Source organism: Haemorhous mexicanus, chromosome 10 (assembly GCF_027477595.1).
Source record: "Haemorhous mexicanus isolate bHaeMex1 chromosome 10, bHaeMex1.pri, whole genome shotgun sequence".
Lineage (NCBI taxonomy): Eukaryota > Metazoa > Chordata > Aves > Passeriformes > Fringillidae > Haemorhous > Haemorhous mexicanus.
The window spans coordinates 10,302,179-10,320,167 of record NC_082350.1 but is presented as its reverse complement, the minus strand read 5'-3'; the positions used below and the strand labels follow the sequence as shown (position 1 = coordinate 10,320,167).

General features: G+C 39.5%; 1 protein-coding gene across 2 annotated transcripts in view; it reads right to left on the bottom strand.

Moving 5' to 3' along the window:
* NYAP2 (neuronal tyrosine-phosphorylated phosphoinositide-3-kinase adaptor 2) overlaps positions 1 to 17,383 on the bottom strand; it is a 127,043-nt gene extending 109,660 nt beyond the window's left edge. For both annotated transcript variants that reach the window (XM_059855292.1, XM_059855290.1), the window contains exon 1: positions 17,154 to 17,383. In XM_059855292.1, coding sequence (XP_059711275.1) covers positions 17,154 to 17,359 — 206 coding nt within the window. In that variant the 5' untranslated portion in view covers positions 17,360 to 17,383. The remainder of the gene's footprint in view (positions 1 to 17,153) is intronic.
* Positions 17,384 to 17,989: the final 606 nt, after the last annotated feature.

Below are 17,989 nucleotides of genomic sequence, written 5' to 3'. Positions count from 1 at the left end.
CCTAAAAGCCAGAATTTTAAAAGTCTACATAATGCTTTTTCAATTCCTCACAATTATTTTTTTAGGAGAAAAACATAACTGTGAAGCTGAGAAAAAAATTTCTCATGGCATACATAGTTATTACCTAATGATCTGTAGAACAAAAAGGCACAAAGACAATAGATACTGGATTATTATTTGCTGCATTTGGAGGTATTAGACCAGGAGAATTCTAAACACTTGGAATAATTTTTACTTTTGCGTGATTTATCTTCTGTGCTTCTTTGCCTTACTTTGATCTCATCTTCTTCATACCACCATTCCTGAGCTCTGTTCAGTAAACAGGGAAAAATGGGGGGATCTCTACCCACAGATTTCAAAGCAGGCAGCTTCTCACTCTCAGCATGTTCTTGCCTGTGGCTCAGATTAGGAATGGAAAAAGCAACATTACGCAATATTTCTGCTAGAGTACACACAGGCCTAATGTGCTCTTTAGGTGTTATAAGAAAGCAGGAGCTAGACTGACAGAGCTTTCTAGGGGAGGTAATTTTTTTGAACAAACAAGAAACTAAGACAGGAAGAGAAAAATTATTCCAGCCTTCAGAAATTTTTCCTGATATTTCATCCTCTATCAATAGGAGGAAAGCAAGTGGTCTCCAGATGTTAATATGGGTGTACCAGCTCTTTATTAAAAAATGCAAGTCTGAATTTCCTTTCCTTTTACATGGCAGCTCCAATGTTTCAAAGGCTAATATGCTGAGAGCTATTATATTTTGTATGTTACTTTGTTTAGTAAAGATCATTGCACACTCAGTCTACAAACACTACTGTAAGTACTCAAAGCTGTGCTCAATTCACCCAAAAATCCCTCTGATTCTCGTACCAAGTACATTCACTTAGTTTAAACAGAACCTAGTAGCCTCTGACACACACCTGAACTCATGTGTAATGCTTGCTCTAAACAGAGTGAATAAGGATTGAAAGAAAGCTCCTGTAGTTGTGGGTTTTTTTGTACAAATACCTTTCCTCAGGAGCTGCAGGCCTGTGCCAGGTGGCAGCAGCTCTCTTCTGGAGCACAGGGCAAAGCCTGGCTGTGACACTGAGAATAGCAGCTCTGCCTTGTGCCCCAGGCTCGTGCTGTGATGGGATTTGGAGCTGCCAGAGGACCCCAGCTCTGGAACTTTCCACCCAGGCCACCTCCTGGGTCACTGTCCCCCAGCCTCTGCAGTCCCTGCTGTCTGGCTCAGGGAGCAGGAGGCACCACAGCACTATTTACATGCACACCGGCCCCTGAATAGCAGTAAACCCCTGAGCAACTGCTGGTTATTCAGCCCCATAAAACACATCCAGGACAATGACTGACAGGGACAGAGAGCACTGAGGCTGGAGCTCAGGTGAACACCTCTGCTGGTCATGTGGAATTTGACCTCACATAGAAACCCTCCAGGCAGGTTTACTACAATTTGTGAAATCAAACAGACACAATCAAGTACCAAAAATGCACAACAAATATGTCAAACATACTAAAGGCCAGCAGGCATACTGACAGATTTTTCCACCAAAAGCAGAAGAATTTTATTCTGTCTTAATGTAAGACATCATTTTATAAACCACCATATGGAATGATAAAAGACTTCCTAAAATATTATTCAAAAAATAATGGCAAAGTGCTGTTAATTTTCACACAGAGGCTGAACTATAAGCCATTTAATCATGGAATTGACCTTGCAGTTGGAGGTTTAGTGAGACTGTACAGCAGGAGATGTGGTAGAAAAAATAATACTTGCAATGCATTACCTCAGGAACTGGACTATTGTGGTTAAAATATATATATATATATATGTAAACTAATTGTTAATAGGCTCTGAACAATTTCTTTAATTAATAAAAACATGAACAGCCATATATTTCATTTAAAAAAAAATCTTACTATCTCTTTTGCAAGTCATATCAACTAAAATCACTAAACAGCATCACCTTGTGTCAATAAAAGCACTAGAGTGTGCATTCCAGTCATTTACAAGGCACTTTATGATAGAAGGTCTACAATAAATATTCACTTCTGATGGCCTTGCCATTAAAGACTGAAAAAAGCTTTTTCCATCCCCTTATTTACATGAAATGGACAAAAAAAGGTTAGAAATAACCAACCTCCCTTTCTATTTCTCTGTCACTGCATTTCACTTGTTCTCAAAGAACACCCCAAAGTAATTCTGAAAAATTAAAGGAAAAACAATATAGAGAAAAGTTATGAGATTCTGTACAAAGAGGGGGGAAAAATTTACTGATTCAATTATTTTCCATCTAAACAGTTGGGCATCCAGAAGTTGAAATGTACAAAGGAATATCATTTATCTTACCCTATTTTCTCTGACAATTTATTTTGAATTAGAACAAATTTGTGACACAAAAACAAACTAGAAAGTTTGCAACAGAGCCTTTCATGGCATGGCATCTCCTTACATTAAGGACTTCTGCAGCAAGACACGGCCCTTGGGGTGACAGTGCAGTCACAAGAGATCACCTGGGGATCACAGACTTCACCCCCTCACATTAGGCATTGCCTTGGTGTCACATGTGGGAGCCAACTGCAGATCCCTGGGATGCCATGGAGAGAAGAAGCAACCTCCAGGAAGTCCTTGCTGAGCTCCCATGGCCTGAGACAGCATCCCAGAGCAGAAGGGTGGCAGGAGGAAAACTGGGACTTCACCCTTTAGCTACCCAATATAGGCTTTTGCTGCTGAATTTCCCCCTCTGGAAATTAAAATACCCTGTGACCCAGGCCAGTGTGCCTGCAGCCTTCTTGCTTCTGATGCACACTTTGAAAGATGGATTTAATCAGAACTAAACCAAGACTACTTTTGCAGCCACAAGGATATCAGAGAATGAGCCAGAGTGACACTGAGGGGAGAGTGTTGTCTCCCTAAAACTCCTGTGCTTCCCAAAAGAGCTGGCTCAGAAGGTAGAGGCTACCAGCCTCCACAAAGAAGGGCTTGCCAGATGAAGTGGCCCTGGGACAATTTTTCTGGGGAAGTGACCTGCAGTTTGGCTTTGCTAAAGCTTGGTAAACCATTACATTCATACATGCCAATACATTTCAGCACACAGGAAGATTCTCAGCTCTTGCTGTGGTGAGGTGCAGAGGACAAAGACCAGGCTCCAGGACAGCCTGTCCCAGCCTTCCCAGAGCAACACCCCACAAAACACTAATGCACCTGTATGGACATCCTTCAGCACAGTCAGAGATACTGATTGAACACAGACTCAGATTTGAGCTCACTATTAGGCTGGTGAGAACTGCTTTTTCCTTTGGTATTGTGGGGAGTTCTTCAATTTTACTGCTAGGGTTTCACATTGGCTAAAAATAAATGTTCATTTCCATTAAAGAAAGAGCAATGGAAGAAGTTACTATCCTGAAAACAGGGGCAAAATCTTTGCTTCTCTCTGTTTATGGCCTATATTTAGTTTACCAGATGTATACCTTTAAAACCAAGAAATATAATAGCTTAGGATGGCATAAATTTTATATTGCCTACATAATAGCCATTATGACACCAAGAAATGAAACTTCATTGTGGCACAAACTACATTTGCACCCAATGTTAATTGCAGTATTTATCTCAAAGTGCAAACCAACACAAAATATTTTAGAAAAAGAGACATAAAAAGAGTCAACAACACATGCTGGTCAACCTTACATTAACATCAGCATACATTAATAATGGCATCATAACAGAGGAGCACTGAATGCTGCTACTTTTAAAGAATGTATCATTTTCAAGCAAGCACAGCTGTTAATACTCTTACTAGAAAAACGGCATATTTCTATATATTTCATTTTTCATTTCTTTGGGTTTTTTTGGGTTTTTTTTCTTTTTTATTATCAGTTAAAATGAATATATTGAATATTTGGAGAGTGAGAGGGAAACGGCAATAACTGATATTCAACATTTAGGAAGAAACCAGAGGTCAAAGCTCTCCTGTCACTTCCAAATGCCCTTAAAACTGCATTTGACAAGAAAATGTATTCAGCTTATTTTGTGCATAGCTTAGAATTCAGAGCAGCCCACAGCTCTCCCCCTTCCAAGTGTTTGGGAATGGTAAACAAATTGGCACATAATTACATTCCGTCTCTTAGCAACCCTAAATGTCTTGCAATGAAGTTATTGGGCTTTTTTTCTGATGTGTATTTGTAATGACATTTTTTCCACAAATTTTAGACCCAGTCCAAACCCACTTCATACAGAACCTCCAAGATCAGCATCCAGTTTAATGGCAACAAAGATCAATTAGTGAAAGCTACCATCTTGTTTGTAATCTCTTGGGAAGACAATTCACCATAAATATATACTGAGAACAAACAAATGACTAAGTAGGAAGAGGCTAGTCAAAATATTTTGTCACGAGCCTAAATAGCCTTTTCCACTGCCATAACTGCAAACAAGCAATACAGAAACCTGTGGTTTAAACATAAACCTTTAGACAGCAAAGTTCATTAGTTTACTGAATTAATGAAATTTGAAATTTTACAATAGAAGGGAGGGTTGGGCCAGTTTCTCAGGAAAATAATTGTTTATGGTAATATTTTCTTAAAATGCAATCCCACTTGTAGGCATGAAGGAATTCTAAAAAGCCAGTTCTTGAAAGGGGAAATATTGCTGCCACTCCTCCCCTTCTGCAGACACAGCACAACAGAGCAGCAGCAGACTGCTGGGAGCGGTTGTCAAAATCTTCACTACATTTTAGTAGAGTGGAGAGGGCTTTTGTTCAGTGCCTTCCCTGGAAAGACAATCCCCAAGTTTCCTTTCCCTCCTAATAATACATCAGAACAGGTATCAACAAGAAAAAATAAGATGCTGAAAAATCAGTACTGTCATAAAATACAATAAAAACAGTAACCTAGAATACCTTGTTCTGCCAAAAGAGTTTTACTATACATTCCCTTACATGTCTCCTTATTTAAAGGCTGATTTTTTATTAGAATCTATGTACAATCACTGGCAGAGATGCATAGATACACACTTTGTCACTGTGTCCCTAGTAACAAAGATAATATTACTTCTCTGTTTAGTGGTTGATTTAGGTACAAGTATATCTCTAAATTAATTCCCAAAGCAGGTTAATGTTCCCTTACCATAGATCTTCCCCAAAATGGTAACCAAATAATAAACTCATTTGAAGCAGGAGGAACAAGCAGTCTCTCACTGAATAGTGTTAATTATCAGTATTTGCACCTTAACTGATTACTTAGGAAATGAAGATGAAAATCTGACAGCGTGGAACTGGACACTGAAAATAGATTTTCCTCAAGTGCAAGAGCAACACCATAAATCACAAAAATTAACTTCAGCACAGGGACTTAGGAGTTGGTCTCTCTATAATGCTTGATAAATTACATCTGCATAGCAGACAGGAGCCTAAATAACTTCAAGGGGTTTTGGCAATAACTAAGACAAATTAAGTATTTCACAGTGTTTTGTTGCTGTGCAGTGTTTTCCATTTCAGTCAGGCACCTGGCGGTGTAGCTGGGCTCACACAAAGTTCCTGACACAAAAACCTCAGTTTCCAAGTAGATGAGAAGGAAAACCTGCATCACTTCAGTCAGGCATCTGACAGAAGAGAGGCAAAAAGAAGGGGAAAGTGATTCCTTTCTATTGTTTCAGTAAAGATCAGTTCTTCAGGAGCTCCTTTCCAAGTACAAGCTGTGCCAGCGGGTAGACACTAAAAGCAGCATATGCTGCACCTGCCCTACAGCAAAGAAACCAGGGCAGCTCTGCACTGCTGCTGCTCTCTTTGAGCACATTGAGGTGCAGGCAGACGCCTGCTTAGCTCCAGCCCCACCTCTTAACTCCTCCTTGCACACCACCACTCATTCCTGGGAGACTGCAGCCCTCCAAATTTCCTTATCAAATGCCACACATAACTCCTTTTAAACAAGTTAGGCAAAACTTGTATCAGTCTATATTTTGCTGGGGAAGGAGTCAGAGATTAATATCATTGTCATCATCAGGTCTAAGATGAAGTATGTAAAGGAGCAAAGGTGGTTTTGGAATGCTTTGTTGATATTGGAATGGACCTGGGTTGGTTTTGAATTTTTTTGCTCTGTCCACATTTACTCTTCTGAAATCTAGTAGAATCTAGGAGGCAACAGCAACAAAGGTTTCCAGGAAAACAATATATTCAGCATAGTTCACTCAACTGCAAAGAGCTCCTTCATATCTTATTTCAAAAAGCATAATTAAAAACCCTACTACTTTATCTTCACACATAGATTTTTTTTTTTCCCATTGAAAGACAGACAGAAAGAAAAAAAAAAGACAAGAAAAAAAGGTATGACCCAAGCCTTTTGAACCTTCATCCATTTTTTAAAATGCTCAAAACAGCATCTAAGAAGAGAAGAAGATACGCTGGCAAGATGATGCAGGTAAAAGCAGCGATGCTCAAAGCCAGTTTCCCTTTAAGGAGCTGCCTGGGCTGGAGCAGTCACATGGCCACTGGTGTGTGTGGCTCTGTGCTCAGTAAGCCATGCAGCTCCTTGGCTGCACCAGCCAAAGTGTGTCATGTGAGCCAGGGGTTGCCATGGCGAGCACGAATGCGGCTCCCATCTGCTTCACCGAGGCAGTGCAATTCAGATCAGCAATGCACAAATGTGATTTCCTAGGGGGAAAAAACTGCACTTTGCTTTGCCTAACAGTTTGGATATAAAGCTGAAACAATTAAAATTATCTCTGAAATTATATTTATGATAAACTGCTGGGAAACCTTTTAATCTCAGAACAATAGCCAGGTAACAAACATTAGCAGTTCAATCTTCGATAGGAGCTGCATTTTGGCATAAACTGCAGTACATGAGTTTCAGAATATTTTTCCATTTAAATACCAAGAATGTTGTATTTCTTCAGAAAAGAAGAACGGGAGATGGCTGTTCCATTGAAATAAAAATCATGTCAAACCAACCCTAAAATTCACTCACTGCATTTCTTAATGTGGTAATCCACACATAGGCTGGCATTCAATGCAGGAAATTTCCGTGAAAGATGTTCCTGACACTGAGGTAGCATTTTATCATGAGAGCCCTAACATCTGCTACCAAAATTAAGCAGCTTGCTTTTACAGCAGGATAATGAAGACCTGCATCATATGGGCTGCCATTCCTAACTTGGTGATGGAATGCAGCTGGAGCTACTTGCAACCCAGAGGCAGGTTTATTGAGGGGATCCTGTTTCTCTAGGGGCAGCCAAAGGACTGTTTTACCAGATTGAGGTCAATTCCAGCAAGGCACCTTGTTCTTGCACTTCCAGGAACCTCACTAGAACACCAGGATCTAACATAAAGTGTTCAGAGACCTCTGGCATACCATGGCCTTCAGTGTTTAATGCACATACAGGGGATATTCCAGTATGCTACTCCTTTCACAGAAAAGATATTCAAGTCCTGAAATAATCTGAGCTAGAGACTCTAGACAATAATTGATAAGGAGCCTAACCTTAGAGTATAACCATAAAATGTGAGTGCCCAAGCTTCTGAGTGATTATGTAAAAGCAGACAGATCGCAAAGTAATTGAAATATTTAATAAAAGTCAGTCCTTTGTCTCCATGTTTGTAGAAATGCCTGAAAAGGGATAACTTTTATTGAAAAAGACCATTGATTCTCTCAATATTTCCTTCCCACAAGAAGACCAAACAAAAATTCCATTTTAGTTAGAGCCAGATAGATTCACCATACCCCTAACTCTGCCCATCACTTATAAGGGGCTGCTCTCAAACCTTACAGCACCATTCAGCCTGTAATTGCTACCAGCTCAGGGCACATGGAAGTGCAGAGCACTCCCAGCACAGAAAGATCATGATGTTGTCTTTGTTCTTCGTCCTCATTAGAAGATACTCTGCTGGGTCTTCATGGGTTAATTTCAGATTCTTCTCTTTTTTAACCTTATGCTTTTTACTGCAACCCTGCACATCTCACTTCCAGCACATACTATAGGTTTTTCTCCAATAGCAATAAAAGGGAAAATCTCCATTGCAAATCACTTGCTGACTTAAAGGAATCAGAGTACTAAAGCACAAAGTGATGCTCCAGGATTTCCTCTCCATTAGAGTGAGCAGCATTTAGCATCAATTGCTATTATTTTTAATCGGATGTCCGAAAAATTGAAGATCTACATCACTACTGACCCAATCAAGATGCTTCTCCCACAACAAAATTACATAACAGATTATATGAATTTTTACTGAATCTACCTTGAATCTCTCTGTCTACAGAAGATGAATATCAAAATCTAAGCAATAAAATATTGGATGTAGTCTCAGGATGAAAATAATTGATTTTGTTGAGCTTTTGAGTTTTCTTAATGACAAAATTGTTAATATCTCACTCAAATTCATCTCAGCACCAAAAATTAGAAAAATGAAATCACCAGTCAGACTCCTACTAATGTGCTTTTGGTGTTAGCAGACTATGTTCTTAATTAGCCCTCTTGGTTTACTTATTGTGGATGGCTGCAGGATTGTCTCACATCAGAGTCACAAAACTGAGCATAAGATAAATAACTTCTCACGCTCCTCAATACCTCTCCTTCAGCCCTGAGCATTCTGCAAACAGCAGGAATTTGCTACCCCATAGCTGCACACAGAGAAGCAAAACAAACTTTGTGTTTAATTATAGAAGATTATTCTCTAGATGGGCTACATTTTTAAACAATCTCTTTTGCAGTAGTAAAGGACTCAGCAGTTTCCTTTTGTCTTTAAAGATTCAATTAAAAGTATGTTTCCAAAATTAAATTACAGCATGAAATTAGCTAAGGGTATGAAATACGGCATTTGCCCTGGCATTCAGGGGAAGGCTGTTCAAAGCAATTCACTTAATGGCTCCAACATGTGATCTCAACTTAATAACTAAAGTGCCCTCAGCTCACAGAGGATCTACTGGTGAGATGCACCCTGTATAATCCACCAAAAAGAGAAATGGATTAAACCCAGGAAAATCTTATTAATTTATGGAAAACCCTGCAGTTACTCTCATTTTTGATCTTTTAAAATGTTACCATTTTGTCAAGAAACACATTTGTTGGCAGGAATATTTCTGTGGGTTTTATCTGCCTTTGGCCTTCTCAATCCTGACACATTCCAGAAACATCTGCCGGAGTCCATTGGAAGTGTTTGCTCCTCTGCAGCTTTCAGAGAGAACTGCTGGATGTAATTCATCACAACCACTGGGGACACACTCCACTTTATTCTCTGCTCCACTAATATAGGGAAGGAAATGAGCAGTCCCCTAACTCCTCAGGTGCCCCTTTAGTCACCTGTTGGGTGCAATTTCAGCTCATGCTGTGAGCTGTCTTTGCTCTGTGTGCACTGGGGTAGTGTTTCAAAGCAATCTAATTTCCATTTGGGGTCCTTGTGTACTGTGCAATAAAAAGGGAAATGAAAACCAATTCCACTGACACCCACCTTCTGTGGAACCACAGCAGCTCCCTCTGCTCATTCCCAGGCTCCTGGCAGCTCACAGGGGGCTGCAGCACCTGCCCCAGCCCAGCAGGGCTCTCCCAAGGACTCTACTCTTTGTGAAGGAAGGCCCTGTGCTCAGGACACACCACACAAAAGCCTTTTTTAGTTGGTTGGTGTCATGGTGGGCTTTTTGTGGTGAGGGTTTTGTGCATTTGTTTGCTTTTATATATATATATATATAAATATATTTAACTGACTTCGCTTAGGATTGCGACTTAAATTAGAGTAGAAAGCCAGAAGGAAAAATAAAAGCATTCTCAACTATAAAACCCACAGCTAATAATGTCTCTGCAATCCCTTTCTTCTCTAATCTTTCCTTGCTCCTATTTTAATCCAATCACACAAAAATCTAATAATGTACATACATATTCCTCTTTTCATACAAATTTTAGCCACTGATACAGCATAACTTGACAACAAGATGCCCTTCATCTGATGTTTCTGTTGCAGAAGTGGTGTGACATTCTCTTTTTCCAGGGACACACCCAAGCACAGACCCTCTACTTCTGGCTAAGGAAATAAACATCCCAATTAAATAATCAAGTATCATGCTATGTTTCCCTGTGAAAGAATAGAAATAAATAAATAAAAGTATGCATAGCCTGTCAGGAGGGTGCTGAGGAGAACATGCAAAGGGCACAGATGCCTGCCAGCTGGATGGGGCTTAAAGCAATCTTTATTAATATTAAATCCAGCCAAATACAGCTGTGATTCATGGCCCTGAAAAGAGCAATGAACTGAGCTATTTTGCTCAAAGGAAACATTTGTTTTTCTTCAACTTTATGAACAGTTATTTTTTAATGATGGATTTTCCTGAAGATACAGAAAGATTCACTCTTACTATTCTAATGCTGGCACAAAGCATCAGTTCTGCTGGGTTCTCAGACTGGGGCCGTCTGTTCCCAGTGTCTAGGACCATGGCTAGCTGCAATTTTGCTATAATGAGTTGTAAGATTTCTTTTTACATGTTTTTTGTTCAAGTATCTGTCCTCCAGGTTGCAACACGTGCTCTAAATTTGGGTCATAGGCAATTACAAAATTTGTCAGGGGTCAATGAACTTCAGCACAGAGCACTTTTTGGTTAGTGGAAAACTTGAGCCAGAACAGATCAATGCTTTTAATTTGAATATGAGTTGTGCTGTATTACTGAATGTATTCCTCTATTAATGAAGTCCATTCTGAAATAGTTATAAAAATTTCATCTGGGCAGGCTTGAGAACACTCTTCCTTATTTATCTCCAGTCTTCATACCAAGAGTTTTAATAAAATTCTACTCTACTCTTTGCAATTTTGTAACGTACTTGAAGATATTATCCAAACAAATGCAAACCATTGGTTCCATACAATGGCACCACCAGAACTCTACAGGATCATGCAAAATATGTCTATTTCTATGGCTCTACATGCATCTGTCTTGCTGAGAGGGCTTTTGGGTTAGAGGAAATACAGGATAATTTTAACTACATCCTGTAGTTGATGAGTAATCAACAGACAGTGAGAGAAGAGACTGGAAATAGAAGTGGGAACAAATGGCTACAAACTGTCCATTAAGATCCACAGAGCCCCAGCCTGTCTCAGCAGCAGTGCCAAGGGCTGTGTCCAGAAGGACAGCACACCTCCAGGGTGACTCAGCCTGGAGCTGGGATGGGAGCACACACTCAGATAGGCTCAGGGCCAGGCCACTTCACCCACTGACACAGGTGGTCAGGCAGCCCTGTGAGTACCAACAGCTTCAAGACACTTCCACTGGGTTTTAACAAGAATAGGGACTGGAACCCCTTCAGAAGCCTTCCAGGCTCTCTATGACCCCACACACCTGAAGTGCTTTTAAACAGAGCAAATGAATCCTGAGAGGAAAAAAATGCACCCACCATAGTGGATCATTATAGATCTGAGTAATTAGTGGAACAATGAAGGGAAGGAGACCATGTAAACTTCCTGAGAAAAAGTAAAAGTCGTAGGCAAAAGCCCTAGAAGGGAAGAGTTTTTGAAAATAACAACAAGATTTAGAAAGCAAACTGATAATGATTTCTGCTTTATTTCCTTGGTCTTTTGGATTGTGAGGCTGGATTTCAGCCTCTGTGGTAAATTTTAAATGGCATTAATCACATGACTGTTCGAAAATAAAACTTCTCAAAATAACAGCAACAGCAATATAAAATAGTTTGCATTGTGTCTGTTGTTTATTTTGTGTGGCAATAACACAGGCAGCCATATGGATATGAGCATTTGGAAGGGAGGATTTGTTGGCTAGATCATCACATCTGTTTACTTATAAAAGCAACAAAAATACATTTGGAGGTCACTCACTTCACAACCATTTTTCTTACTCTTGTTGAAAAAAACCTATTAATGTTACCCTTTCTACATTGAACCAATTACAAAAGACATCCCAGGATATTTTCATGAGAAAAAGGTTTTGAAATCATAGAAAAATTAGTCTCTATGACACCTCATCAGCCATTTCCACCATAACAGTGGTATCAGAGCAATAACTTAATCTAGGATGAAATGAGCATGCAACATGTCCAGGAGGAACATAAAGGAAACAACAGTGCCCCAGTTAAGCTTCCTCATAGCACAAACCTTTCAATCAAAGGAGCGCATACCACTGACCTCATATCCAGAAATTACATTCACCAAGTGAACTCAGATTTGAATTAAAAACAAAAACAGAAAAGACCCAAAACAAACAAACCCAAAAAAAACCCCACAAACAAACAAACGAAACCCAAAACAAAAATATCCAAATAAAAAACCTTCACAACTTATATCAACACACCAAGCCAAAAACAATGGGTTAACAAGCTTGTAATGTATAATATCTCAATAATGTGTTTACAGGTATTTCAGCTGAGGCTCTCACCATGACCCATAATATTTAATGCACTTCCTTCATCAATTTTTTTGAGGTCAGGTTATAAGCATACTGTAATCTAGCAAGCATAATTATTCCTGCAAATTTAGAAAGGCACAGTTTACCACCCAGAATTTCAACTACAGAGAGATGTTCAGAAAAAAAGAAAATACTTTCACCTAAAGTATTGTTCTGATTTCAAGACAAAATTATAAAAAATAATTTTCTTATGAACTGAATTTTAAGTTATTTTTTATTCTGGTAAAAATCTTTTGGTAAAGCCTCTTCAGCATGTCCATATAGTCTAAGATTACACACATTTTCTCAGCTGAACAGAGCTTTTGGCAGTGAATAATCCCATGCATAGAAATCTTTTTATATTTCTTGCTGTCACCCACGCTTGATAACTCAACTTTTAGCTAAAGGACACATAATTTATGTCTTGTTCACAAGGGAAACTAAGGATAGGAATGACAGAAAACTACAGAAAGATAATGCATGAATTCAATTACTGCCACGACCATTTCAAAAAAGAAAAAACACAAGAGAAAAATATGATCTTACTTTTGCTGATGGGTCAGTCTTCAGTACTTGGTTTGCCAAAGAAAGGAGAGGTTATGTTGACAGCTGTTCATTACAATTCCTTCTTTACTACAAGAGCTTAACTCTGCCACTGGCTGGCTGGCCCATTTCTGCTAGCTTTAGCACACAACAGTGCTCCTAAAAGCTCCTCCTCTTGACAGCATCTGTCTGGATACAAGCACAAGCAAGGCTTTCCATAGAGCCATTTAGGTCCTGGGAACGAGCTACAAGTAAGGCAAACCATTAGAAGTAAATATTTTGATGACTAAGTCCAGGATTTGGCAGGCAGAAATTCATGCCCACTGATACCACCAGCTTTACAGTAGAGTAGTCACATCTTCACAGTGTTACAAGTGAAAATTACTTCCCTGACAATAACTTGAATGATGCACAAAAAATAGAAACCAGACCTTTGAAATCATGCACTCTGATTTATGCAACATGTCCAAGCCTTCAGACGAGGAGGGTTCATTGTTTGTTTCTTACCAAGCTTTTATGTTTGTGCAATTAAAAAGGGGAAACATTGGTAAAGTATCCACAAAAAACATTATTAACGTATCTAAATATGTGCATTTCAGTTATGGATGAGTCAGAAAGCAGTTGCTAATTCCAACAGATGCCCTATATAAACTCCAAATACTCACCTTTTTCCTGGCATCCACAATAGCTGAGGCAAATCTACCTTCTGTTCCCAGAAATGCTGCCTACAGCTGATATTGTATCATGGCCAATGTACATCCCATGGTATTGCCAGTGAAAATGATACTGCTCCATAACTTTATTTGCAATTTATAGGCTCTGTGGGCAATATGCCAGTACCTTCTCTTAATCTGGACACAGCTCCCTGATTAGACAATGATCATGTAATGAGACCAGATGAATAAAAGATAGAGGAAAAATCATCTATACGTTAGGTCCTACATACCTACGTATTTATTGTGCCTTACTCTCAGCTACTAATCAGCACATTAACCTTGTTTTCTCCGCATGAGCGCTAAGAACCATACTAAAATTAGGTCAGAAATTCAGATCAGATCAGCTGACTCAGCCCAGCAAGATTAGACAAAGACTAGTTGCTGTTATTTTTCCCAATCCAATACACTGTGTTTATCTCCCGCAATGTACAATGGATCCATACATTTTTCCCCACAATTAACCTATCAGAGCCAGACACCACGAGACAGCAATCACATTGAAGGTACATTAGTGCTACTGAAGGAACACAGCCCAATGTATCCTTTGGAAAGCAAAATGTAGAATCAAACTTTTTTTTTTAGGTAATTTTTCAGATCTTGTTTCAAACTGCTCAGAATAATGCATTTCAATGAACTTTAGTCATTCATCATAGTTATGAGATGATTTAGGTAAATAGCAGCTGCTTCTAAATATTGCTGTGTGTGAGTACCACCACTTTATTAGACCATATATTACTCATTATTGTCTCATTAATATACACAAACAGCCTTCTAATAGAGGCCATCTGAACACTAAAATTTAATAGCTTCTAAACAATTCAATAACTGGACTAGCAAGTAATTCTCTGTAGGTGCCAAAGGCTTCTGGCTGCTTTATTTTGATTCTCACATGCAAAAGAAGAGTATTTGTGGGAACCCCCTCTCCTTCCCAAAAATCTACCTGCAGTTAATCACAGGGGATGACTCCCTTGTTGCTAAGGAGATTGTTTTCAGCTATTGGGAGTCTCCAGACTGGTAGCAGTTACCACTGCACATGTGCACCACTTGCTATCTAGGCCACGCTCTCAGGAATTAGGGATAATATAAATACCCACCAAGACAAGGTAAAGACATAGTACAGAACAAAGAAATCAGTGATCCAACTTTACCTTTCCTGACTGCTGCATTTCAAAAAAAAACACAGTCTTGGATGAATCTCTGGAGGTTACTAGAGGGAGCCAACTCAATTGCAATCAGCCTAAGTGACTTCAGACATCACGGTTCCTTTAGTCAAATCAGGTATTTTCCCTTGGTTTGCCATTCCTTTTAGTTTTTCCAACCAAAGCTTGATCTCAAGCATCTTTTTTAGCCTCTCCAAGTTTACAAGGGAGAAAGCAAAAAAGACTTAAAGAAAGTGCTTTTCCTGAGATGTTTTCCTACACTGTTTCCTCAGGCAGACATTGTTCCCCCCCTCAGTGTTATTGAGATGAGCCAAGCTGGGAGGTGTCACAGCACATGCTCCAGTTGAGATGGCTATGACACAGAGTATCACCACACAATTTCAGAAAGCTTTAAGCATTCTCCCAAATACAGTAACACCATACCTAATCAGAAGGCCTCAGGTGTCTGCCCACACAGAGTAACATCATTCCACTTCAGAAGGTTGCAAGCATCTGCCCTTCTTGTTGTTCAGCCCAGCCTTTTATCCCCTCCCGTTGCTGCACTGCCCCTGTGTGCCCTCTGCTCCCTTTGGTGGCTGGTCAGTGCCCCTGGGCACTCCATGGCTCATTGCTGTCAGTGCTGCTCACCTGCTGCTCACAGCTGTGCCCACTGGGGATGAGGGTGGGCCAGCCCCACTCCCAATCACCACGAACTGTGTGCCTACAGGGAGGGATCAGAGGGGATCACTGCAAAGAGTTTCCCACAGAAGAGCACTGTATTGAGGAAATGTTATCTCCAAACCACACACAAATACATGCTGTTCCTCTAATAAGCCCACTCTGTTGGTAGGTCCTCTACCTCCTGTCATCTGGCTCTGTGACTGAGGATAAATATTCTGTTCTCATTGATCTCAGTGTGGGCAAGAATTTCATGGTTTGGCTCAGCCCTAAATCATCTGTTACTTCTCCAGAGCTCCTCATCAAATCGCTTTGCCAGGATCAATGAACAAAACCACACAAACCAACCACATTGTAGGAAATACTGTCACTACTATTCAAATGATCTAGAGAAGCTTGGCTAGGGGACTATAAAGAAACAGGTAGGTCCACAAGTTACCCTCTCATGTCCCAAGAAACCTATTCATAACAAAATCTGTTCTGGTACTTGGTAACCTTTATGGTCACACATATAAAAGTACATGCAAGCAGATTAGCCGGAGTACAGTTTAATTTGCTGTATTCACCTTAATGTCACCTTATCACTCCAATGAAATTACTGACAATCCAAATAGTTCTACTTCCTGGAACATAAAGCAGCCATATTTTTGCTTTAAATTCCTTCATCTCCCTCCTCTCTCAAACCGTGTGTGCTGCTCTTTTCCTTTTAATGCTCCATCAAAATTATCAGACTACCGAGGCGTTGCTCAAATGTTCACAGCACAGCATGTCTGTTATACCTGCGTGTACAGTACCCAAGACATAGCATAAAACTTAATCACTTAAACTGAAATACAGAAGATTCATGCTGGGGGAAAAAATTCAAAGGACCTCCTATCAGTTTATGCTCAAGCCATCCATTCACATATAAATGTTAAGGATTTGGATGGAGGATTTACCTCTCTTACAGAATTTTACCTTCACCTCAAGAAAAACAAATTTTTTGTACTGGCAAATACATATGCAATAAATATTTATATCTATTCCATTCAACCTTCTTTTCCTCTCCAAGAGGCTACAGAGATTTCATTGATATCCATTGGCAGAAGCGTCCAGGTCATGCAAGTGCCCCTCTCATTAACTGTCAATTAAAATCAATGGAATTGTTCAAGAAGAGCTGTTATAGGGCTCTGCCCATCAGGGGCTTGATCCATTTTCCTGTAAGTGATTGCAATATTGTTACTGACTTCAGAGATCGCAGAATTGAAAGGAAAATGGAAATAATAGACATTTTTTTGGAAAAAACCTCAGACACCAGTTAGAAGGTTTTAGAAAATTTACCAGATTTGAGACATCAGCTCAAGAATAGTCTATTTTGACCTGTGAGACTATCCCTGTCTTGCTCACACACAAATATATTTTTGCACAAATTACAAACTGTTCATCTAAAAGGACTAAGAGGATGAAAACTCATTTGTCACTAGATCTACATCTATTCCAAGCACCCAAACTTTTTGTTACAAATCACACCTGTTCAAGATGCCACGCATGCTGCTCAAGCTATTGTCTACGCAATGTAAACCACACATGTTAGAGGCCTGACAGAGGCCAATGGGCTGTACTGCTTTTGCCAGCAAGCTGCTTAGAAATCAACTACTCTATGCATATTTACCATATCGGAATCCCTTGCTTTTCATTACTCTGCCAGACCACTCATGTTTTTATCAAAATATTTACCGTTTTATTGCTTCTTCTTGTTTTCGTCGTTTTTCACTCTTTTCTTTCAAGTAAGCCAGGTTTGTTTCATTCCTCATGCGATCATTCTCTCGAGCAATGTCTGATGCATTCTGTATAACCAAGCCATCATAGGCCTTCATCCCCATATCTTCAATATACTGGAGAAAAGCGCCCAAAGTGACCTCCTCCTGATTAGAACTCATCATCTTGCAGGAGATAATGAACAAAGGAAAGCAACGTTTCCTGCAGGTTGAAAAACACATAATACCTTTATCAGTAGGAAAATAGCTTATGGTTTATGACAGCAAGATCATGTCAGTTGTAATTAACATCTCCTTAAGAGACAATTTTTCAGACTTTCCCATTTAAAGGATAATAAACAAAGCAATGCAGAAGACAGAGCAACGTTACTCAAGACAAGAGGAGACAAAACCAAGAGTCTCTTCTTCCAGCCAATGTAGATCCAAAAAAGTACACTGTTTAAATCCCAAAAACATTTCCTTCCATCCCTTCCCATTTGCTAGTACCCAACAGCTGCCATCCTGAATCTCAGTTTGAATTGAGCTGAGAAGGCTCCCATCACAGGACAAGAGGTCCTCTTTTACACTTTAGATAAGGCTGCAACACGAAAGATTACCAGAAAAAAAATCCTATTCTGACTACCAGAAAAAGTTCCTAATATCTGCAGAATATTCTAATGTTCAGGTGAAAAGCATTGTTTCATTTTTTGAAACAAAAAACTTAAAAGCATTCTTCAGGCTAAAAATTCAGAAAGAAATATTTTGAACTATTTTCCTGTATTTCTTATTAATGTGATATGACCCCATAAGCCATGG